This window comes from Sarcophilus harrisii, chromosome 2, assembly GCF_902635505.1.
Source record: "Sarcophilus harrisii chromosome 2, mSarHar1.11, whole genome shotgun sequence".
Lineage (NCBI taxonomy): Eukaryota > Metazoa > Chordata > Mammalia > Dasyuromorphia > Dasyuridae > Sarcophilus > Sarcophilus harrisii.
This window is the reverse complement of record NC_045427.1, coordinates 618,291,009-618,315,380: the sequence shown is the minus strand read 5'-3', so window position 1 is coordinate 618,315,380 and position 24,372 is coordinate 618,291,009. Positions and strand designations below refer to the sequence as shown.

The following is a 24,372-nucleotide window of genomic DNA, read 5'->3' as shown; positions in this document are numbered from 1 at the left end:
CTTAGGAGCATTTAATAGGTGCCAAAATAAGCTAAGGATATTAAATAATATTATCCCATTTAATGAGTAGTTAAACAAAGGTAGCCAGCAAGCAGAAAGTCCTCCTATGTGCCAAATGCTTGCCAAAGAGCCTGCATTTATTACAAACATTAAACAATAACCAAAAATTTAGAGCATTTATTGTAGTGCCCGCACTATGCTAAGACAGCCACTATTATTATCCTTATATTTGTGAATAGAGGAAGAATAAAAGTAGCCAGCAGCCAGTTCCCTCCCATAAAAGCCAAATGTCATAAAGAGCACGCATTATTAAAACGGCATTAACAATAAACCAGCACTTAGGGAGTATGATTTACTAGGTGCTGGGCACAGTGCTATGATGCCACCAATATTATCTCATTTACTGAGAAGAATAATAAAAGTAAAATAGAAAAGCATACAAAAGCTCTACTATGTGCCAAACAAGCCAAAAGAACCCGCATTTAATAGAAAGCAACATTAATAAACTGTGGACTTAGTATACCACAGGTGCCCACACTGTGCTAAGGATAAGCCACTAATATTATCTCATTTAATGAGAAGAATAAAGTAGCTAAAAGCATAAAGGCCCTACTATGCCAAATGCTTTACAAAGAGCATGCAAGTGTGATTAAATATCACACAATAACTACACATTTTTCTTTTCCTCATTTTCTTTATATGTAGCATGATACATAAAAATGTATAGAAGAACTGTATATTTAATACATATTATCAATGTACAGTCTGTGGAAGGGTGGAGAAGGAAGGAAAGAAAAAATGGATCCTGCAAGGTTTTCAAAGAATGAATGTTGAACACTGCCTTTGTATATATTTTGAAAAAAAAAAAGCTGTTATTTAAAAAAAAAAAAAAAAAAAAAAAAAACAATAACCAGCATTTAGGGAGCATTTACTAGGTGCTGGGCACTGTGCTAAGGATATTGCCAATATTATCTCATTCAATGAGAAGAATAAAAGTAGCCAGCAAGCAGGAAAGCCTGTCCTATGTGCCAAAACGCTTTACAAAGAGCCCATATCATTAGCAAATACTAACAATAGCCAGCACTTAGGGTTATTTACTAGTGCCTGCACTGTGCCAAGGATATTGCTAATATTATGTCATTTAATGGTAAAGAACTAAAGTAGCTAAGCAAAGCATAAAGGCCTCTCATTATGTGCCAAATGCTTTACAAAGCTCAGCATTTAATAGCAATATTAACAATAACCAATTTAGGAGCATTTACTAGGTGCTGGGCACGCCAAGGATATTACCAATATTATTTCATTTAATGAGAAGAATAAAGTAGCCAGAAAGCATAAAAGCCCCTACTAGTGTGCCAAACAGTTTTACAAAGAGCATGGCTATTAAAATGGCATTAACAATAACCAGCACTAGGAGCATTTACTAGGTGCTGTTGCACGGTGCTAAGGATATTACCATATTATCTCATTTAATGAGAACATGTAGCAGGCCTGCAAGCAAAGTCTCTTACTATAAATGCTTTACAAAGAGCCTTATATTTAATAGCACATTACCATTGTCGGTTAAATTTAGGAGCATTTACTAGGTGCTGGGCAATTTTACAAGGAGTTACCACATTATCTCATTTTAATGAGAAGAATAGCAGCAAGCATAAATGGCCCTACTAGCGCCAGGCAACAAAGCTGCAGAAGGCAATATTGAACAATTAACAACTACACTTAGGAGTTATACTACTGTGGTGCCCACTTAATAAGGATATTGCCAATATTATCTCATTTAATTAGAAGCAATGGCATGAAAGCGCGAAGCCCCAATTATAGCCAAAAGTAAAAGAGCCTAAGTACTTAATATAATATTAACAATAACTACTTAGTACTACGGTGTTGGGCACTTGAAGGGATATACTGGTTATTTCATTTAATGAGGAAGAATAAAGGTGCGGCCAGCAAGCAAGAAAGCCTCCTATGTTAAATGTTTTACAAAGAGCCTGGCATTTAATAAAGTAACATTAAATACAACCAGCACTTTAGACATTTATTAGGTGCCCGGCAATCAGTTGGTTATATGATATTACCAACATGGTCTCATTTAATGTTGAAGAATAAAAGTAGCCAGCAAGGAAAAGCCCTCCTATGTTAAATGTTTACAAAGAGCATTATTATTAAATGCACTCAATAATAACCAGCACTTAGGAGGATTTACCGGTATGCAGCCAAGGATATACCAATATCTCACGATTGAGAAGAAGCAGCCAGCAAAGCATAAAGCTTCTACTATGTGCCAAATGCTTTAAAAAGAGCCTGGCATTTAATAGCAACATTAACAATAACCAGCACTTAGGGAGCATTTACTAGGTGCCCGGCACTGTGCTAAGGATATTACCAATATTATCTCATTTAATGAGAAGAATAAAAGTAGCCAGCAAGCAGAAAGCCCCTACTATGTGCCAAATGCTTTACAAAGAGCCTGGCATTTAATAGCAACATTAACAATAACCAGCACTTAGGGAGCATTTACTAGGTGCCCGGCACTGTGCTAAGGATATTACCAATATTATCTCATTTAATGAGAAGAATAAAAGTAGCCAGCAAGCATAAAGCCCCTACTATGTGCCAAATGCTTTACAAAGAGCCTGGCATTTAATAGCAACATTAACAATAACCAGCACTTAGGGAGCATTTACTAGGTGCTCGGCACTGTGCTAAGGATATTACCAATATTATTTCATTTAATGAGAAGAATAAAAAGCATAAAGGCCCTACTATGTGCCAAATGCTTTACAAAGAGCCTGGCATTTAATAGCAACATTAACAATAACCAGCACTTAGGGAGCATTTACTAGGTGCTGGGCACTGTGCTAAGGATATTACCAATATTATCTCATTTAATGAGAAGAATAAAAGTAGCCAGCAAGCATAAAGCCCCTACTATGTGCCAAATGCTTTACAAAGAGCCTGGCATTTAATAGCAACATTAACAATAACCAGCACTTAGGGAGCATTTACTAGGTGCTGGGCACTGTGCTAAGGATATTACCAATATTATCTCATTTAATGAGAAGAATAAAAGTAGCCAGCAAGCATAAAGCCCCTACTATGTGCCAAATGCTTTACAAAGAGCATGGTTATTAAATGCCATTCACAATAACTAAGCACCTCTAGGGGACATTTACTAGGTTCTGGGCACTGTGTTAAGGATATTACCCATATTATCTCACCAATGAGAAGAATAGTAGCTAAGCAAGCATACTATTCTACTATGTACAAATGTTTTTACAAAAGAGCATGGTTATTTAAATGCCATCTACAATAACCAGCACATTTTCTTTTCTCATTTTCTTATGTCGCATGATACATAGAAAATATGGAAGGAAGAACTGTATATTTAACATATATTGTATTACTTGCTGTCTGGGGAAGGGGTGGGAGAAAGGGAAGGAGAAAAAAAATTGGATCCCAAGGTTTTGCAAGGATGAATGTTGAACACTGCCTTTGTATATATTTTGAAAATAAAAAAGCTGTTATTTAAAAAAAAAAAAAAAAACAATAACCAGCATTTAGGGAGCATTTACTAGGTGCTGGGCACTGTGCTACATATTGCCAATATTATCTCATTTAATGAGAAGAATAAAGCAGCTTTTGTGCCATAACGCCCCTACTTTGTGTGCTGTACAAAGAGCATGGCTATTAAATGGCATTAAATAATATTGGGTACATTTTTCTTTCTCATTTTCTTATGTGTATGATACATATAGAAATATGTATAGAAGAACTGTATATATTTTTAATTGGTTATTGGATTACTTAATGTCTGGGGAAGGGGTGGAGAAAGGGAAGGAGAAAAAAATTGATCCCAAGGTTTTGCAAGGATGAATGTTGAACAATTGCCTTTGATATATTTTGAAAAGGTAAAAAGTCATATTTAAAAAAAACAATAACCAGCATTTAGAGCACTTACTAGGTGCTGTGCTAAGGATACGCTTTCAATATTATCTCATTTAATGAGAAGAATAAAAGTAGCCAGAAAGCATAACGCCCTACTGTGTGCCAAATGCTTGTATGTAAAAGCATGGTTATTAAAATGGCACAACAATAGCCAGCACTTAGGCATTTACTAGGTGCCCAGCAGTGTGTATGCTAAGTGATTACCAATATTATCTCATTTAATGAGAAGAATAAAAGTAACCAGCAAGCATAAAGCCCCTACTATATGCCAAATGCTTTACAAAGAGCATGGCTATTATATGGCATTAACAATAGCCAGCACTTACGGAGCATTTATTAGGTGCCCAGCAGTGTGCTAAGGATATTACCAATATTATCTCATTTACTGAGAAGAATAAAAGTAGCCAGCAAGCATAGCTCTCATTTTTATGTGCCAAATGCTTTGCTAAAGAATCGCATTTAATAAAACATTAACAATAACCAGTACTTAGGGAAGGCCTACTAGGTGCCCACCACTTTCATGGAGGATATTACCTTCAATATTATCTCATTTAATGAGAAGAATAAAGTAAAGCCAGAAAGTTTACAAAGCCTCTACTATGTGCCAAATGCTTTACAAAGAGCCTGGCATTTAATAGCAATATTAACAATAACCAGCACTTAGGGAGCATTTACTAGGTGCCCAGCAGTGTGCTAAGGATATTACCAATATTATCTCATTTAATGAGAAGAATAAAGGTAGCCAGCAAGCAGAAAGCCCTCCCATAAAGCAATGCTTAAATGGAAGAGCCTGCATTTAATAGCAACATTAACAATAACCAGCACTTAGGGAGCATTTACTAGGTGCCCAGTACTGTGCTAAGGATATTACCAATATTATCTCATTTGATGAGAAGAATAAAAGTAGCCAGCAAGCATAAAGGTCCTACTATGTGCCAAATGATTTACAAAGAGCATGGTTATTAAATGCCATTCACAATAACCAGCACTTAGGGAGCATTTACTAGGTGCTGGGCACTGTGCTAAGGATATTACCAATATTATCTCATTTAATGAGAAGAATAAAAGTAGCCAGCAAGCATAAAGGCCCTACTATGTGCCAAATGCTTTACAAAGAGCATGGCTATTAAATGCCATTAACAATAACCAGCACTTAGGGAGCATTTACTAGGTGCTGGGCACTGTGCTAAGGATATTACCAATATTATCTCATTTAATGAGAAGAATAAAAGTAGCCAGCAAGCATAAAGCCCCTACTATGTGCCAAATGCTTTACAAAGAGCCTGGCATTTAATAGCAACATTAACAATAACCAGCACTTAGGGAGCATTTACTAGGTGCTGGGCACTGTGCTAAGGATATTACCAATATTATCTCATTTAATGAGAAGAATAAAGGTAGCCAGCAAGCATAAAGTCCCTACTATGTGCCAAACGCTTTACAAAGAGCATGGTTATTAAATGCCATTCACAATAAGCAGCACTTAGGGAGCATTTACTAGGTGCCCACCACTTTGCTAAGGATATTGCCAATATTATCTCATTTAATGAGAAGAATAAAAGTAGCCAGAAAGCATAAAGCCCCTACTATGTGCCAAATGCTTTACAAAGAGCCTGGCATTTAATAGCAACATTAACAATAACCAGCACTTAGGGAGCATTTACTAGGTGCTGGGCACGGTGCTAAGGATATTACCAATATTATCTCATTTAATGAGAAGAATAAAAGTAGCCAGCAAGCATAAAGCCCCTACTATGTGCCAAATGCTTTACAAAGAGCGCATGTATATAAATATTAACAATAACCAGCACTTAGGGAGCATTTACTAGGTGCTGGGCACTGTGCTAAGGATATTACCAATATTATCTCATTTAATGAGAAGAATAAAAGTAGCCAGCAAGCATAAAGCCCCTACTATGTGCCAAATGCTTTACAAAGAGCATGGCATTTAATAGCAACATTAACAATAACCAGCACTTAGGGAGCATTTACTAGGTGCTGGGCACGGTGCTAAGGATATTACCAATATTATCTCATTTAATGAGACGAGTAAAGATAGCCAGCAAGCATAAAGTGCCTACTATGTGCCAAATGCTTTACAAAGAGAATGGTTATTAAATGCCATTAACAATAACCAGCACATTTTTCTTTCTCATTTTTCTTATGTCGCATGATACATATAGAAATATGTATAGAAGAACTGTATATATTTAACATATATTGGATTACTTGCTGTCTGGGGAAGGGGTGGGAGGAAGGGAAGGAGAAAAAAATTGGATTCCAAGGTTTTGCCAGAATGAATGTTGAACACTACGTTTGTATATATTTTGAAAATAAAAAAGCTGTTATTTAAAAACAAACAAACAAACAAACAAAAAAACAATAACCAGCATTTAGGGAGCATTTACTAGGTGTCAGCAATCAAAGTAAGCATATTACCAATATTATCTCATTTAATAAGAAGAATAAAAGTAGCCAGCAAGCAGAAAGCCCCTCCTATTTGCCACATGCTTTACAAAGAGCCTGGCATTTAATAGCAACATTAACAATAACCAGCACTTAGGAGTTATTTATTAGGTGCCCGGCATCAAAGCAAGGATATTACCAATATTATCTCATCTGATGAGAAGAATAAAAGTAGCTAGCAAGCAGAAAAAGCCCTACTATGTTAAATGCTTTTACAAAGAGCATGGCTATTAAAACAGCATTAACAATAACCAGCACGTAGGAGTATTTACTATAGTGCCCAGCAGTGCTAAGGATATTACCAATATTATCTCATTTGATGAAGAAATAAAAGTAGCCAGCAAGCAGAAAAGCTCCCCCTCCCCTATGTGCCAAATGCTTTAAGCAAAGAGCCTGGCATTTAATAGCAACATTAACACAATAACCAGTAATTTAGGAGCATTTCTACTAGGTGCCTGTGGGCACTGTGCCACGGATATTACTAATATTATCTCATTTAATGAGAAGAAAAGTAGCCAGCAAGCAGAAAGGCCCCCACTATGCCAAATGCTTTACATAGAGCCTGGCATTTAATAACAACACTTTAACAATAACCAGTGTAATTTAGAGCATTTACTATGCTACACTGTGCTAAGGATATTACCAATATTATCTCATTTAATGAGAAGAATAAAAGTAGCCAGCAAGCATAATGGCCCTACTATGTGCCAAATGCTTTACATAGAGCCTGGCATTTAATAACAACATTAACAATAACCAGCACTTAGGGAGCATTTACTAGGTGCTGGGCACTGTGCTAAGGATATTACCAATATTATCTCATTTAATGAGAAGAATAAAAGTAGCCAGCAAGCATAATGGCCCTACTATGTGCCAAATGCTTTACATAGAGCATGGCTATTAAATATCATTAACAATAACCAGCACTTAGGGAGCATTTACTAGGTGCTGGGCACGGTGCTAAGGATATTACCAATATTATCTCATTTAATGAGAAGAATAAAAGTAGCCAGCAAGCATATACCACCTATTCTGTGCCAGGAGCCAGCCGCTTTACAAACATCCCAGTTGAGCCTTACACTGTCTTAGGATGTAGAGCTATTAGGAGCATCCCCATTTTCCAGTAAGGCAACTAAGGCAGACAGAATTAAGGGACTTGCCCTAAATGTTTCAGTTAGTAATTGTCAAAAGGAGTGATTTAATAACAACAATAATAATACACATACAGTGGTTACTGTTATTTCATATAATACACAATAGTAGCAGTGATTAGTGTGTAATTAATTAGTGCCATTGTCTGCCAGAAACTACACTAAGTGCTTTGTAATTATTATCACCTTTGACTCACACAACCAACCTTGAAGTTCTGTGCTATTATTTCCCCCACTTTACAGAGAAGGAAAGTGAAGCAGCAGAGTTTGAATGTAGGTCTTCCTGACCCCTGCCCAGCGCTCTAACCACTTGTCCAATTGCTCATGCAAGCCGTTGCCGCAGTGGTCACAGCATTGGGCTAGAGCTAGAAAGACTCCTCTTCCTGAGTTGAAATCTGAACTCTTAACTGTGTGACTCTCTGAAAATCGTTTAGCCCTGCTTGCCTCAGTTTCCCCATCTGTAAAATGAGTTGGACAAGGAAATGGCAAACCAGTCCAGTATCTTTGCTAAAAAAAAAAAACAATTTACGAGAATTCAACCCAACTTGCTGACTCCAAACTCTGTGCTCTATTTGTATCCCCCTAATTATCTCTAGGCAGTTTGCTAAGGGAAGCTGCTGGGACTAGGAAGGAAGGAACCCTGGGCTAAAACTTAGAAAATCCCAGATCGTTGATGTAGGACAGCCAGGCAGCTAAAACCTCTTTATTTTACACCTGAAGAAAACAAGCCCTGAGGAGGTTACCCCAGAGGAGGTAAACCGCAGCTGTGAGATTTGAACCCAGGCCTTCTGATTTCGGAGTCAGTTCTCACTTAACTGGACCTAAAAATCTGAGTTTTCATCTGCAATCTGCTTTCTCCTAGCTTTGTGACCTTGGCCACAATTTTTTTTAGCCTCTCTGAGACTCAGTTTCTCCCTTTGTCAAATAAGGGGTTTGGGGTTAGACGAAATCTCTAAAAGAGCTTATCAATCTTTCTGTGAATTTGGGAGGGCATCAAGGTATGGGTTACTTTATGGCAGGGACTGGAGATTGGGTACCAGTACCAGTCAATCATCAAGCCATGCTACAGGCACTGGGGACAGCCTCAGCTCTTGGAGTTTATGTTCTGGAGGTAGAGGGGAGAAGCAGCAACACACATCCTTATTGCCATGTGCAGAAATAGATACTGGGTACCCTCGGTGGGGAAGGTGCTAGGAGCTTTGGGACCCCAGGACGTGAGCTGAATCTGGAAGGAAATCAGGAATTCCAAGAGGTGAAGTGGGAAAGGGCGCATTCTGACTAGGCAAAGATACTGAGGTAGTTAGTGTCAGGTGCGAGGAAGAGCAAAGGCCAGTTTGGGGAGATTGCAGAGTACGTGTCTGTTGGCAGTCCATATGGAAGGGGCCAGCCAGCCAAGAGCTTTGAAGATTTTATCCTGATGGACAGAGGAGCCCACTAGAGAGTTTGGAGGTGGGTTGTTGTTGTTTTAGGTAGGGAGGGGAAGGAGGATGGATTTGAGAAGGGAGATATTTGAGGATCAATTAGGATGCTATAGTACCAGTTCAGGTTGTACTCAGAGAGTACCAGCTCTCAGGAGATGAGAGCTGGCCTAATGTGGTAGTGATTGTGTGAGGAGAAAAGGGGGGAGAGATTCCAAGAGAAAAAGGGCAAATTTGGGTTAATATTTTTTAAGGGTTGAGGGGGAGAGTGAGCAGAACCCAAGGTTTAACCTTTGGAAGGTGGGAGGTTTTTTAAAAAAGGGAAGAAGGGGATGGATTGGAGAAAAGATAATTGATTCCTTGTAACACATTGATTGAGATCCAGGCTCCCATTGAAGCTTTTTGTAAATTTTTAGGAGAAGGGAGTTGGATATAAATAAAAATTTGAATTATAATTAGGAAAAAAATTAAAAAGAAGGAGTGGGGGGGAACCCCAAAAAAGTCCAACAGAAAAGTAATGATGTAGCAAAGGAAGCTGGAAAAATGGTTAAAGAAGGGAAGGGGAAAGAGGGAGACGAGCTGGGGAAAAATAAAAAAGAAAAAAGGGGGAGGGAAAGAAAAGGGAAAAAGAAAGGGAGAGAGGGAGGGAAAGAAAAAGAGAGAAGAGGGGAAGAGAGAGAAAGAGAGAGGGAAGGAGAAAGAAAGAAGGAGGAAAGAGGAAGGGAGAGAGAGGGAGGGAAAGAAAGGGAGGGAGGGAGGGAAAGTGGGAGAGACAAAGACAGAAAGACAGAGAGAGAAGGAGGAGGAGGAGGAAGAAAGAGGAGAAGGGAGAGAGAAAGATGGAGAAGTGTGAGGGAGGAGTGAGGGGGGGGGCGAAAAAGACAAATTGAAAGGAGAAAAGAGAAGAGAAAAAAGGAGGGGGGGGAGAGAGGAGGGGAAAAAAGAAAACAAAAAAAAAAATCTTGAGGAAAAAAAAGATTAAGAAAAAGGTGGGAGCAAATTTAAGAAACATACGCCATTAAAAATTTTGGGAGCCAACTTTTTCTCAAAAGAAACTTCCACATTTGACCTAGAAGGGACCTTATAAATCATCTTCAACCCCTCATTTTTCAACTTGGGAAACTTGAGCTTGAGAAAGTTAAAAGAATTGTCCAAAGTCACATAACTAATAAGTATCAGAGGGACAGCAAAGTACTGGTAAACATTTAACAACAGGGTTCCCCCTCCCTCCAAATATACACACATGTGTTGGATGTAAAAAGACCCTTACTCAAAATGACTACTCAGAGATCACTCAAAGTAGAAAGCAGAAAGATGGTTTATTGAATCCTCACGAGATAAAGGAAAGTGAAAGCTCGTGGTAGGAGGGCTCAAGAATTAGTAAAGATACACAGCTTTTATAGATTTTGGTACAAGAGATTACATCACAAGTAAAAGAGCATTGAGGAGGGGGGAGAGTTATCTTATTGGTTGTTGCTATCCAGAGAGACTGAAATGGAAGGTGTCTGTTTCCCTGAAATCACCTGATTTCTAGGAAACAGAAAATCAGGCCTTCAGGCTTTAGATAATCAAGAAGACATGTTTAAATTAATAGTCTAAATATTGATAAATGCCAAATACTGATGAATGTCATCAGCTCAGGTTAAGTAAATAAAAAGTTGGCCAAGGCTCAAATAAATATGGACCTGCACATAGTGTACTTATGTGGGTCACAGAGACACAGAAATAATGAAAATAAAATACAGAAAAAGAATTCACATATTCCTGTAAGTTCTTCACCTTATCTCTCTATTCCACACACACACACACACAACACACTTTAAGTTTCTCTATCATTTTCTTAGTTCATATAATCTTAAGTTCATCTAATCAACCAAAAAAGAAATTAAGTCCTGATTTATAAGTCCTGTAATTTGTAAGTAACCTGACTTTTTAGGACTAGAAAATCAATCAAACAAATCAAGCCCAATTTGTAGTGTTTCCTGATGTTTAAGTCTATTTGCAAATAGCAAATTAGTATTTCCTTCTTTCTACAACATAAAAGTTTATCCTGAAAATTTAACATTTGGTTCACTAAAGCTGGTTGGAGCCGCCTCCAGGGTACCCGTGCAAGAAGGGAAAGAACCCCAACCTGTTTCCTCGTCCAGTGTTCTGTATAGTTTTCCTTGCATTACCCTGAAAGGGCTCCCCATGATTTCCATTCAAGACTGCATAAAATTGATACCTACAATATTCTGCCTCGTTGCTCTCCATCTCTCAAATAAAAGGAGAAAAGCATAAATTGTAGGAAAATTTTAAGCTAGCAATAATCAATTATCCCAGCATCCTAGATTTAGTGAGAGGGAAAGGGGAAAAACATCAAGCCTCCGTGGCCAGACGCCAAGAGTTTCCCTTTGCCTTTAGATGATAGCCTGAAGGACCCAAAGATATCTAGAACCCCGCTTTCACAGAGGAGGAAACAGACCCAGGCAGGTTCGCTGGCTCCTAAGTCAGCCATCTTCCCAAAGAACCCTTTCCGCGCCCCGGATATTAAAATAAAAACCATGAAGTGGTCAAGCGCAGCCTGAGCGAGAGGGGCCCGAGTTTCAGTCCCATCTTTAACCCTCAAAACATTTTTCCCTTGCCTTCCTTCCGCCAGGAGGGGTTGGACTTTGGGGCCTTTGATATTCCTCCTTTATTATTCTCCCTGGACCCCCATAGTCCTTCCTGGTCCCTGGAACCCGGACTTGGGCAACCTCGGGCCGGGGTCTCTTGATTCTCTGATCTTCTCCCGTCCAGGCCATAGGTGAGGAGTTTTGTTTCCTGCTGTGTCACAGCTGTAAATCAGAATCGAAATGCCCCAAGCTCCTAGCGTGCTTACACACCATCTGCTCCAAATGCTTGGAGCTCCACGAGCCGGCTGGGAAGTGCCCCATCTGCCAGTACCCCCACTCCCAGGAGACCAACCTGCACTCCATGGACAACCTGTTCTTCGAGAGCCTGCTGCGGCGGATTTCTGTCTACCACAACATCATCCAGGGCGGGAAGGAAGCCTCTTGCAACCGGTGCCGGGAGCCGGCCGATTTCTGGTGTTTCGAGTGTGAGCAGCTCATCTGCACCAGGTGTTTCGAAGCACATCAGTGGTTTGTGAAGCATGAGGCCAGGGCCGTGGAGGAGCTGAGAAAAGAATCTGCCAAGGATTTCCTAGATGGCACCCGGAAATCCAACAACCTCTTCTGCCCCAACCCTACTCACCGGACTCCGTCCCTTACCAGGTAAGCTCCGGGGGTCCCGAGGGTCAGGGGCCGAACCACAGCCCAACCACGGCAAGCATGGAGGGAACCGACCCATGTTTTACATAGGAGGGAACAGAGGCCCAGGAAGGTGAAAAGGCTAATTTAAATGACACATGCTATCCGCCTCCAGAGATGAGGGGCCTATTAAAGCAGATTGTCTTCTGTTGTTTTGGGTTTTTCCTCGGAACACGACCAATAAGGAGATTTATTTTGCATATCTATACATATTTGTAAGGGGTTTTATACTTCTTGTCTTTTCAGTGGAGAAAAGGTAAAGCGGAAGGAAAGAGGGGGAGAGAGGGAGAGAGAAAGACAGAGAGAGGGAGGGAGGGAGAGAGACAGAGACAGAGAGAGTGACAGAGAGAGAGAGATATACACAGAGAGAGAAAGACAGAAAGAACAAGAGAGAGACAGAGAGAGAGAGAGAGAGAGAGAGAGAGAGACATACACAGAGAGAGAAAGACAGAAAGAACAAGAGAGAGACAGAGACAGAGAGAGAGAGAGAGAAGAGAGAAAGACAGAAAGAACAAGAGAGAGACAGAGACAGAGAGAGAGAGAGAGAGACATACACAGAGAGAGAAAGACAGAAAGAACAAGAGAGAGACAGAGACAGAGAGAGAGAGAGACATACACACAGAGAGAAAGACAGAAAGAACAAGAGAGAGACAGAGACAGAGAGAGAAAGACAGAAAGAACAAGAGAGAGACAGAGACAGAGAGAGAGAGAGAGAGAGAGAGAGAGAGAGAGAGAGAGAGAAAGACAGAAAGAACAAGAGAGAGACAGAGACAGAGAGAGAGAGAGAGAGACATACACAGAGAGAGAAAGACAGAAAGAAAAAAGAGAAGAGAAGAGAGAGAGAGAGACATACAAGAGAAGAAAGAAAAGAACAAGAGAGAGACAGAGACAGAGAGAGAGAGAACACAGAGAGAGAAAGGAAAGAACAAGAGAGAGACAGAGACAGAGAGAGAAAGACAGAAAGAACAAGAGAGAGACAGAGACAGAGAGAGAGAGAGAGAGAGAGAGAGAGAGAGACATACACAGAGAAAGACAGAAAGAACAAGAGAGAGACAGAGACAGAGAGAGTGACAGAGAGAGAGAGAAACCAGAGAGAAAAAGAAAAAAAAGAGAGAAGAGACAAGAGACATACAAGAGAGAAAGACAGAAAGCAAGAGAGAGACAGAGAAGAGAGAGAGAGAGAGAGAAACACAGAGAGAGAAAGACAGAAAAAAAGAGAGAGACAGAGACAGAGAGAGAGAGAGAAAGACAGAAAGAACAAGAGAGAGAGAGACAGAGAGAGAGAGAGAGAGAGACAACAAGAGAGAAAAAGAAAGAAAAGAGAGAGACAGAGAGAGAGAGAGAGACATACACAGAGAGAGAAAGACAGAAAGAACAAGAGAGAGACAGAGACAGAGAGAGAGAGAGAGACATACACAGAGAGAGAAAGACAGAAAGAACAAGAGAGAGACAGAGACAGAGAGAGAGAGAGAGAGAAAACAGAGAAAAAGACAGAAAGAACAAGAGAGAGACAGAGACAGAGAGACATACACAGAGAGAGAAAGACAGAAAGAACAAGAGAGAGACAGAGACAGAGAGAGAGAGAGAGAGAGAGGACAACAAGAGAGAAAGACAGAAAGAACAAGAGAGAGAGAGACAGAGAGAGAGAGACATACACAGAGAGAAAAGACAGAAAGAAAAAGAGAGACAGACAGAGAGAGAGAGAGAGAGAGAGAGAGAGACAACACAGAGAGAGAAAGACAGAAAGAACAAGAGAGAGACAGAGACAGAGAGAGAGAGAGACATACACAGAGAGAGAGACAGAAACAACGAGAGAGACAGAGACAGAGAGAGAGAGAGAGAGAGAGACATACAAGAGAAGAGAGAAAAAAAAAGAGAGAAGAGACAGAGAGAGAGAGAGAGACATACAAGAGAGAAAGGAAAGAAAAAGAGAGACAGAGACAGAGAGAGAGAGAGAGAGAGAGACATACACAGAGAGAGAAAGACAGAAAGAACAAGAGAGAGACAGAGACAGAGAGAGTGACAGAGAGAGAGAGATATACACAGAGAGAGAAAGACAGAAAGAACAAGAGAGAGACAGAGACAGAGAGAGAGAGAGACATACACAAAGAGAGAAAGACAGAAAGAACAAAGAGAGAGGCCCGGGGAAGACAGAAAGAAAAGAGAGAGAAAAACAGAGAGAGAGAAGAAAGAAAAAAGAGAGAAAGACAGAAAGAAACAAAGAGAAGAGAAGAGAGAGAGGACAACACAAGAGAGAGAAAGACAGAAAGAACAAGAGAGAGAAGGAGAAGAGAGAGAGACACACAGAGAGAGAAAGACAGAAAGAACAAGAGAGAGGAGAAAAAGAGAGAGAGAGAGAGAAAGACAAAAGAAAAGAGAGAGACAGAAAGAGAGAGAGAGAGAGAGAGAGAGACATACACAAGAGAGAAAAAGAAAGAACAAGAGAGACAGAGACAGAGAGGAAGAGAGAGAGAGAATCACAGAGAGAGAAAAAGAAAGAAAAAGGAGAGAAGAGACAGAGAGAGGGGAAAAGAAAAAAGAGAGAAACAGAAAGAGAAAAAGAAGAAAAACAAGAGAGAAAGACAGAAAGACAAGAGAGAGAAGGAGAAAGAAGAAAACAAGAGAGAGAAAGACAGAAAAGACAAGAGAGACAAACAGAGAGAGAAAAACAAGAGAGAAAAGACAGGAACAAGAGAGAGACAGAGAAAGAGAGAGAGAGAACACAGAGAGAGAAAGACAGAAAGAACAAAAGGAGAAAGAGACAAAGAGGAAAAGAGAGAGAATACACAGAGAGAGAAAGAAGAAAGAACAAGAGAGAGACAGAGGAAGAGAGAGAGGAGAGAAAAGACAGAAAGAACAAAGAGAGACAGAGAAAGAGAAAATTTACAAGAGAGAGAACAAGAGAGAGAAAAGACAGAAAGAAAAAGAGAGAGACAGAGAAGAGAGAGAGAAAACCAGAAAGAAAAAAGAAAAGAGAAGAGAGGAAAAGGAGAGAGAGAGAATAACAGAGAGAGAAAGACAGAAAGAACAAGAGAGAGAGAGGAGAGAAAGACAGAGAGAGAAAGCAGAAGAAGAAGAGAGAAGAGAAAGAGAGAAGAAAGAAAAACAAGAGAGAAAGACAGAAAGAAAAGAGAGAGAAGAGAGAAGGAAACAGAGAGAGAAAAGGAAAGAAATGAGAGAGACAGAGAGAGAGAGAGGAAGAGAGAGAGAGAAAACAGAGAGAGGAGGAAAGAACGAGAGAGAAAAAAAGGAGAGAGAGAACAACACAGAGAGAAAGACAGAAAGAACAAGAGAGACAAGAAGAGAGTGACAAGAGAGAGAGAGAAACACAGAGAGAGAAAGAAGAAAGAAAAGAGAGAGACAGAGAAGAGAGAGGAGAGACAACAAGAGAGAGAAAGCAGAAAGAACAAGAGAGACAGACAGAGAGGAGGAAGAGAGAGAGAGAAACAAGAGAGAGAAAGACAGAAAGAACAAGAGAGAGAGACAGAGAGAGGAGAGAGAGAAGGAGAGAATACACCCAGAGAGAGAAAACAGAAAAAGAACAGAGAAGGAGAAGAGAGAGAGAGAGAAACAAAGAAAGAGAAAGACAGAAAGAACAAGAGAGAGAAGAGAAGAGAGAGAGAATCACAGAGAGAGGAAAAAGAAGAAAGAACAAGAGAGAGACAGAGACAGAGAAAGGGGAAGAGAGAGAGAAATCACAGAGAGAGAAAGGAAAGGGAAAAGGGAAAAGAAGAGACAGAGAGAGAGAGAAAGACAAAAGAAAAGAAGAAAGAACAGAGAGAGACAAACAAAGAGAGGAGAGAGATAACAAAGAGAGAGAAAGACAGAAAGAAAAAGAAAGGAAGAAAGAGAGAAAACAGAAGGGGAAGGAAAGAACAGAGAAGAAAAAGAGAGAGAATAAAAGAGAGAAAGACAGAAAGAACGAGAGAGAGAAGAAGAGAGAGGGAATACAAAAAGAGAGAAAGACAGAAAGAAGAGAGAAAGAGACAGAGAGAGAGAGAGACACAAGGAGAGAAAGAAAGAAAAGAAAAAGAACGGAGGGAGGGAGAGACAGAGGACAGAAGAAGAGAGAGAAACAACAGAGAGAGAAAGAAAGAAAAGGGAGGGAGAAGAAGAGCAGAGGGAGAGGAGAGAAAAAGAGAGAAAGAGACAGAAAGGGACAAGAGAGAGAGACAAGAGAGGGAGGGAGAAAGAGAGAGAAGGGACAGACAGAGAGAGAAAAACCAGAGAAGAGAGAGAGAGGGAGGGAGGGAGAAGAGGGAGGAGGGAAGGGAGGGAGAGAGATGGGAAGGGGAGGAGGGGGAGGGAGAGACAGAGAGACAGGGAAAAAAAAAAAAAAAGAGAGAAAGAAGAACGAGAGAGGAAGAGGGAGGGAGAGAGAGACAAAATACAAGAGAGAAAACAGAGAGAAAGACAGAGAGAAAAAGGGGGGAGAGGGAAGAGAAGAAGACAGACAGAAGAGAGAAAACAACAGAGACAAGAAGAGAGAGAGAGGGAGGGAGGGAGACAGAGAGAGAGACAGAGGAAGGGAGGGAGGGAGAGAGACAGAGAGAGACAGAGAGAGAGAGAGGGAGGGAGGGAGGGAAAGAAGAGAGGGAGGGAAGGAGAAGGACAACAACAACAAAAAAACACAAACAACACAAAGAGACAAACAAGAGAGAAAGACAGAGAGAGAAAGAGGGAGACAGAGGGGAGAGAAAAAAGAGGAAAAAGACAAGAGAACAAGAGAGAGGGGAGGGAAAGAAGAAAGACAGAGAGAGAGAGAGACACAAGGCAGAGACAGAGAGAGAGGGGAGGAGGGGACAGAGAGAGAGACAGAGGGGAAGGGGAGGGAGGGGAGAGAGACAGAGAGAGAGGAAACACAGAGAAGAAAGACAAGAGAAAAGAGAGAGAGAAGAGAGAGAGGAGGGAGGGAGGGAGAGAGAAGAGACAGAAAAGAGAGAGAAAACACACACACACCACCAAGAGCTAACAAGAGAGAGAAAGACAAGAGAGAATGAGAGAGAAGAGAGGCCAGGAGAGAGAGAAGAGAGAAAGAGAAAAGGAAGAGACAGAGAGAGGGAGGGAGGAAAGAGACAGAGAGAGACAGGGGAAAGGAAACACAAACAAACAAAAGAGAAGGGTGGGAGGGAAAAAAAAAAAAAAAAAGGGAAAAGGGAAAGAGAAAAGAGAGAAAAACCAGAGAAAAGAGGAACACAAGAGAGAGAAAGACAGAGACAAAAAGAGAGAAGAGAGAGAGAGGGAGGGAAAAGGGAAAGACCCAAGAGAAGACAGAAAGGGGAAACAGAGAAAAGGGAAAAAAAAAAAAGAGAAAACAGAGAGAGAAAACAGAGAGAAAGGAGGAGAGAGACAGAGAGGGGGAGGGAGAGAGAGAAGAGAAAGAGAAAAGAAGACAGAGAAGAGAAGGAGGGAGGGAAAGGAACAGAGAGAGACAGACAGGACAGAGAGGAGGAAAAACAGAGAAGAAAAGAAGAGAGGAAGGAGGGAAAGAGAGAGAGAAGGAGAAGAACACAAAACAGAGAAAAAAAAGAGAGAGAAAGAAAAGGAGAGAGAGAGAGACAAAAAGGAAAAGAGGGAAAAGAGAGAAAAGAGAAGAGAAAAAAGAGAGAAAGAGAGAGAGAAACAGAGAGAGAGAAAAAGAGAGAAAGAGAGACAGAGAGAGGACAGAAGAGAAAAGGAGAAAAAAAGAGACACAGAGAACAAACAAAAGGAGAGAAGGAGAAAATGGAGAAAAAGAAAAAAGAAGAAAGAAAGGGAAGGGAAGAGAAAGGAAAAAGAGACAAGAGGGGCAGAAGGAAGGAAGGGGACAGGGAAAGGGACAAAGAAGGAAAACCCCCGAAAAGGAGGAATAAAGAAGAGAAAGAAAAGAAAGGAGAGGGGGGGGGAAAAGGAGCAAACCAGGGGAAAGCGAAAGAGCGGAAGAGCAGAAAAGGACAGAAAGGGGCCAGAGAGAAGGAGGTAGAGGCACCAAAAAAAAAAAGAGGGAAAGAGGAAAAACCAAGGGGGGGGAAAGGGACAACAAGGCAAAAAAGGGGTCCGAGAAAAGAAACCCCAGGGAAGAGACAAAGGGGAGAAAGCCCAGGGGGCGGAGAAAAAGGAGAAGGGCAGAAAAGGGAGGGGGGAAAAAAAAGGGGGAGGGAAAAGGGCCCCGGGGACCCCGGGAAGGCCAAGGTCAAAGAGAAGGGGAGGGGGGCCAAGGCCCCGGGGGGAAAAAAGGGAAAAGGGGAAAAAAGGGGGGGGAGGGAAACAAACGGGAAAGTTTCCCGGAAAAGGGGAAAGGAGGGCGGGGAGAAAAGGGAGGGGCCCAAGGGGGCAAAGGGCCCAAACCCAGACAGAGAGAATTTGGAACTGAAAATGAAGTACTGAATTAAAGCTAAAAGAGAGACAGAGACATAGGAAGAGACAGACAAGGACAAAGAGACTGATTTATTTGAGGTCTGGATGACCTTGGAAGGCCATTTGGGATCCCAGGGAAGGAGTACAAAATGAGAGGAGTCCACAGCTTCCCCCTGCCTGTCTAACCACAGTGATTATTATTTGAACTTGTGAGACAAGCTAACAGAAGGACTTGTAGTTTGGGGGGGAAATAGCAGATCATAAGCCCATAGGTTTGGAGCTGAAAAGGAGCTCCTGGGTCCTCTCACCATCTCTGATTTTGCAGATAAGGACAGCATGGCTCAGAGAAGGGAGGGGACTGGCTCAGCCAAGGTCACGCGTAGCAGAGCCAGGATTAAAACCAGTTTCCAGTTCTGCCTCTGACACTTGCCACCTGTGTGACTTTGGCAAATACCCGCCCTGGGGCTTGGTTTCCTCAGTCTGGGCATACGCCGAAGTCCTTCCTGTCAACAATTGCCCTTGTTGTGCCCAGATGTTTAGTCTCCAACCTCCAGGGAGAGACAACTCACTGGTTTGTAGAAAGCCTCAAGCCTGGGGGCGGAAGCATCTGGGAGCTGAGCTCCACCATTTGGGCAGATCTCAAAGCTTCTCTGGTCCTCAGTTTCCTCCTCTGTAAAAAGAAAGGGCTTCAGAGAGTGGTCTCCAAGGTCTCTGCTGCTATTCGGGACTCTCGTGTGACCTCAGGCTAGCCTACATAAGATGAGGGCGTTAGACGGGGCAAAGCTTGAGGTTCCTGCTCTGCTTCTTGTCCCGGGGCCCTTCCCACTCCAGAGCTAAGATCAAACCTCCTGCTTGACCACAATTACAATTCACCCCCAGCCCCCCGAGTGTGCGAGATCCCAGAACAAACCGGGCAGCCTTCCTCTGGTTCCACCCTTTGTTTAATAGGAGGCGGTGGAGGATCAGGAGGGAAGATGGTGGCTGAGGATCGCAGAGTGGACTCCTAAACGGTCCTTTCATTCGAATAGTGTCCTATGCTTTCATAATGCTTGAGGGATCGGGGCTGGGGCTGGGGTTGGGGTGGGGTTGGGGTGGAAAAATATGGTCATTATTAACTTTCTATTTATTTTGCTGAGGCAATCGGGGGTAAGTGACTTGCCCAGGGTCACAAGCTGGGAAGTGTTAAGGGTCTGAGGCCGGATTTGAACTCGGGCCCTCCTGACTTCAGGGCTGGTGCTCCGTTGTTATTTTTTAAATAAAAAACAGATTGTTTTCATTATTTGATCGGCACACCGTATAAAATATGCCCCACACAGATACTGTCAAAACAGAACTTGGTTCCTTCTCTGGATACCCCCTGATGGCAACAGAAACAGGACTTTGTGGTTGTCCCCCTGCCGTTGTAAATAAGCTTGTCTAGTCTCGTGCTGCTCTCTTGGGTGGTGAGAGCTGGAACCAGGCTTGACTGTCCAGGAGGGTGTGAGACCTGCTAATTTGCATCCTTTCCTTTCAAGGTACTTTCAGTTGTCATCAGGCAGCTATATATAGCTTTTCTCAAATAATGTTCAAGTCACTGTTCCTTTGAACAGGACACACCTCTCCCTCTATGGCATCCCAGCCAAATGGTGACCCAGGCCCTTCTTAAAGGCCTCCAGTAAAAGGAAGCTCTCTGCCTCGGTCCTGTTTGGGGGAGCTCCACGGTTAGGAAATTCTCACTCGTCCTCCATGATGCAGCATTTGGCACTATTGCTCACTTTCCCCCCTAAACACTCGATCTTCTCAGAATTCCATGACACAATTCTCTCCTGGTCCTTCTCCCTGTCTCACCCCTTCTGCTTTGCTGATCCTCCATCACTGTAATACCCAAGGTGTGTGCCCAAGGCTTTGTGATAGGCTCTCTTCTCTTCGATCAATACCATCTCATTTGATGATCTCTTGAATTTGGTTCAGTTTTCATCCCCGTTTCTAGCCCCAATCTCTCTGCTAAGCTGCAGTCATGCATTTCCAGCTGCTTCTTGGATCTCTTGGATTAGCTATCCCATAAACATTTCAAACTCAACATGTCCGAAACAAAACTCATTATCTTTCCCCTCAAACTCTCCTGCTTCTGAACTTCCCTAATATTGTCAAGTCCAGCATCATCCTTTCATTTTCTCAGGCTTTGTCAACCTCAGGGTCATCCTTGGTTGCTCACTCTTTTTATTATTATTATTATTATTATTAATTTCTCTATTAAGGCTTTTTATTTTCAAAACTTACACATGGACAATTTTTCAACATTGACCCTTGAAAAACTTTGTGTTCCACATTTCCCCTCTTCCCCTCACCTTCTCCCCTAGATGGCAAGTAATCCAATATATGTTAAACATATTAAATCCAGTATATGGATGCATATTTATGCAATTATTGTGCTGCACAAGAAAAATCAGATCAAAAATGAGAGAAAATGAGAAAAAACAAAATTCAAGCAAACAATAACAAAAAGAGTGAGAATGCTGTGTTGTGATCCACACTCAGTTCCCACAGTTCTCTCTCTGGATATAGGTGGCTCTCTTCATCACAAGATCATTGGAACCAGCTTCAATCATCTCATTGTTGAAAAGGGTTGCTCATTCTTAATCATCTCATACAGTTAAGACATTGCCAAATGATGTCATTGCTACCCTCATAATATCTGTTATATGTGTCCTCTTCTCTCCACACATGTAGCCACAGCCCTAGTCCATCCTCATTACCTCTTACCTGAGTAGTCTTCCAGCTGGGCTCTTGGCCTTGGATAATTCATCCTCCACTCAACTACCAACATCACTTGTTTTTTTTGTTTTTTTTGTTTTTTTCTAAATCATAAGATTTGACCATTTTATTTCCTTAGTCAATAGCTCCCTGTTGCTTCTAGGATCAGATAGAAAATCCTCATTTGGCATTTGCAACTATAATCAAGTCTATCCCTACTTTTCATAAGGTAGTATTCTTCTCTTTTTCTATCTCCACAAACTGGTCCAGCTGCCTGCAGGTCCTTAATTCCACTTCTCCTTTCTGTGCCTTCACACTCAGTGTCCCCCTCCCAGGTATCAAAGCTTTGGTCTCCTGACATCTACCTCTTAGGATTGCTGGCTTCCTTCAAGACACAGCTCAAATCTACTCTCTACTTCTATGGGATTTGTTGGGTGCACAGGTATAGGTTGGACCAAGTGGCCTCTGAAATCCCTTCATGTTAAAATTTTGGGATTATTTTAGGGACAATGGTTTTATTAATGCAGCTTTCTATCCCCTCTCTCATTTCCTCTTCCACTTGAGCTGCTAGTGCTTTCCCTTTCATCTCACCTGTGTGTATATGTATATTGGTATATACATATGTGTGTATATATCCATACATATGTACATGTTTCATTTTTTGCCCATTGTCTTCTCCCATTAGAATGTATATTGAGAAGAAAATTTTTTGTACTTGGCATAAGTGCTTAATAGGTGCTTCTTTTTTGAGATCTTTTTTATCTTTCTTTGAGTAATTTTTTTATTATCTATTTTTTAATATTATTATTTTCCTCAGTTACATGCAAAACAATTTTTACATTTGTTTTTAAAACTCTTGAGTTCCAGATTTTCTCCCTTCTTCCTCATCTTCACCCCCATTAAGAAGGTACATGTGAAGTTATGCAAAACATTTCTATGTCATGTTGGTGAAAGAAAACACAATTTCCCCCCAACAACAACAAAAATAAAACTCAAGAAAATAAAGTTAAAAAAGAGCATGCTTCAATCTGTGTTCAGACACAATCAGTTCTTTCTCTGATAGCATTTTCCATCATAAATCCTTCAGGTACTTGTGGATTGCTGAGAATAACAAAGTCATTCACAGCTGATCATCCCACAACATTGCTTTAATAAGTACTTCTTGACAGATTAACTTTCTACATCTATTGTTAAGTCTTTCCATCTTCCAGACCAAATAAGTCTAATCTTTTTTCCTAAATGTCAGCTCTTCAGTTATTTCCATAGTTGTAGGCTTTAAAAAATGTAGGCTTGGAATGGACCCTAGAGATCCATTTATAGGATAGACAAGTCTATTATTTTATAAATAAAGAAACTCTGGCCCCAGGAAGTATGATGGTTTGGTCAAAGTCACAACCCAAGGAAGAAAGTAGGAGGATCTGTATTCAACTCCATATGTTTTGGCTCCTAATCTACTCACAGCTTCCAAATCCTGTCTCCCTCCAAGCCTTCACTTTCCCAGATTGAGCATCCCTGATTCTCCCAGTTGGTTCTTGAATGATATGATCTCTAGCCCATTACCTGCCCTGCTCAGCCTTTTCTAGGTGTGGTCTTTCTTGTCAGTGTTATTCCAAAGAGATGGTTTTCAGAGTATTTCAGTTGTGATTTGACGAGTACAGAGTTTAGTGGGACTTGTTGGATGCACAGGTACAGGTTGGACCAGGTGGCCTCTGAAGTCCCTTCATGTTAAAATTCTAGGATGATCTTGGGGACAATGGTTTTATAAGTACAGCTTTGTGGAATTAGCCACATAATATAATAATATTGGCCACCATAATATAATAATAATAAATAATCACATATATAATGCTTGTTTGTGCCATACCCTATGTTAAATGTTTTACAAATGTCATCTTGTTTGATCCTTACAATTTGTTATTCTTGTTGAGGAGTATGTTATTCCTTGTTTGGGAAAACTGCAACAAATAGTTAACTGATTTTGCCCGGGGTCATACAGTGTAAGTTTTTGAAGCCAGATTTGAACTTAGATTTTCCTGACTTCAGGCTCTATTCACTGTACCATCTAGCTGCCTCATGAAATTGTATGCCGTACACAAAGATGCCTGGTTCCCTTTTACCTGAACTCTTACTCTGTCTTCACAATTATTTTTTGTATTTGTATATATTTGCAATTGATTACTTGAATTCAAGTGTTGATTTTTACATTTATCTCCATCAATTTTCTAATACTATTTATCTAATCTTAACTGTTTATCTTAATACTGTAATATCTAATACTGTTTTGACCTCTCAGGGTTGTTTTTGAATACCTTTTCCGTTCTCTGACATCTTAGCTGTTCCTTGTGTCATTCAAAAATTTGAGAAAATATACCCCTGTGATTCTGTGGAAATTGCTCTGGAGGAGCCTGGGCTCAAATACCTCCTTTTAACAGTGACTACCTGTATGACTTCGCAAGTCACTTTATATCTCATTCCAAATTTTCTCCTAGGTAAAATGAGTTGAAATGGTTGGTTTTAGAGATCCCTTCTAGCTGTAGAACAGTAGTCCTGTGGTCTTTCAGGAGGAAAAAAAATAAGCATTTATTAAACACCTACTATATATCAGGTACTGTGCTAAGTGTTTTGCAAATATCTCATTTGGTCTCCTGACAATTCTAGATTTTAAGGGCTATTTTGTTCTTCATCTTATAGTTGAGGAAATTGAGACAGACAGAGCATAAGTGATTTACCCAGGATCATACAATTAGCAAGGTCCGGAGTGAGATCTAGACACAGATCTTCTTGACTCCAAATGTGCAAGAGAATAAGGTCAAAGATAGTTCTCAGGGAGAACATTAACCATACCTTGACTTTTGATCATATACTTAACTCGATAAATCTGACATAGCTTTATTATCATCTAATACACAACTCTCTCTATCCCATTCCTAAGATGGAATATCTTGCAAGGGCTTGTCTTGCAAGCACTCCAATGTCTTATTTATTTCCATAGTATTTTTCTGATCTATGATCTATAATCTTGGTGTGTATATA

General features: G+C 40.8%; 1 protein-coding gene across 1 annotated transcript in view; it reads left to right on the top strand.

The window, feature by feature from the left end:
- The window catches only part of PML (promyelocytic leukemia), a 53,433-nt gene that overhangs the window by 6,124 nt on the left and 22,937 nt on the right, over positions 1-24,372 (top strand). Inside the window, exon 5 of the mRNA XM_031956632.1 lies at positions 11,759-12,234. Within this exon, the coding sequence (XP_031812492.1) occupies positions 11,759-12,234 (476 nt within the window). The remainder of the gene's footprint in view (positions 1-11,758; positions 12,235-24,372) is intronic.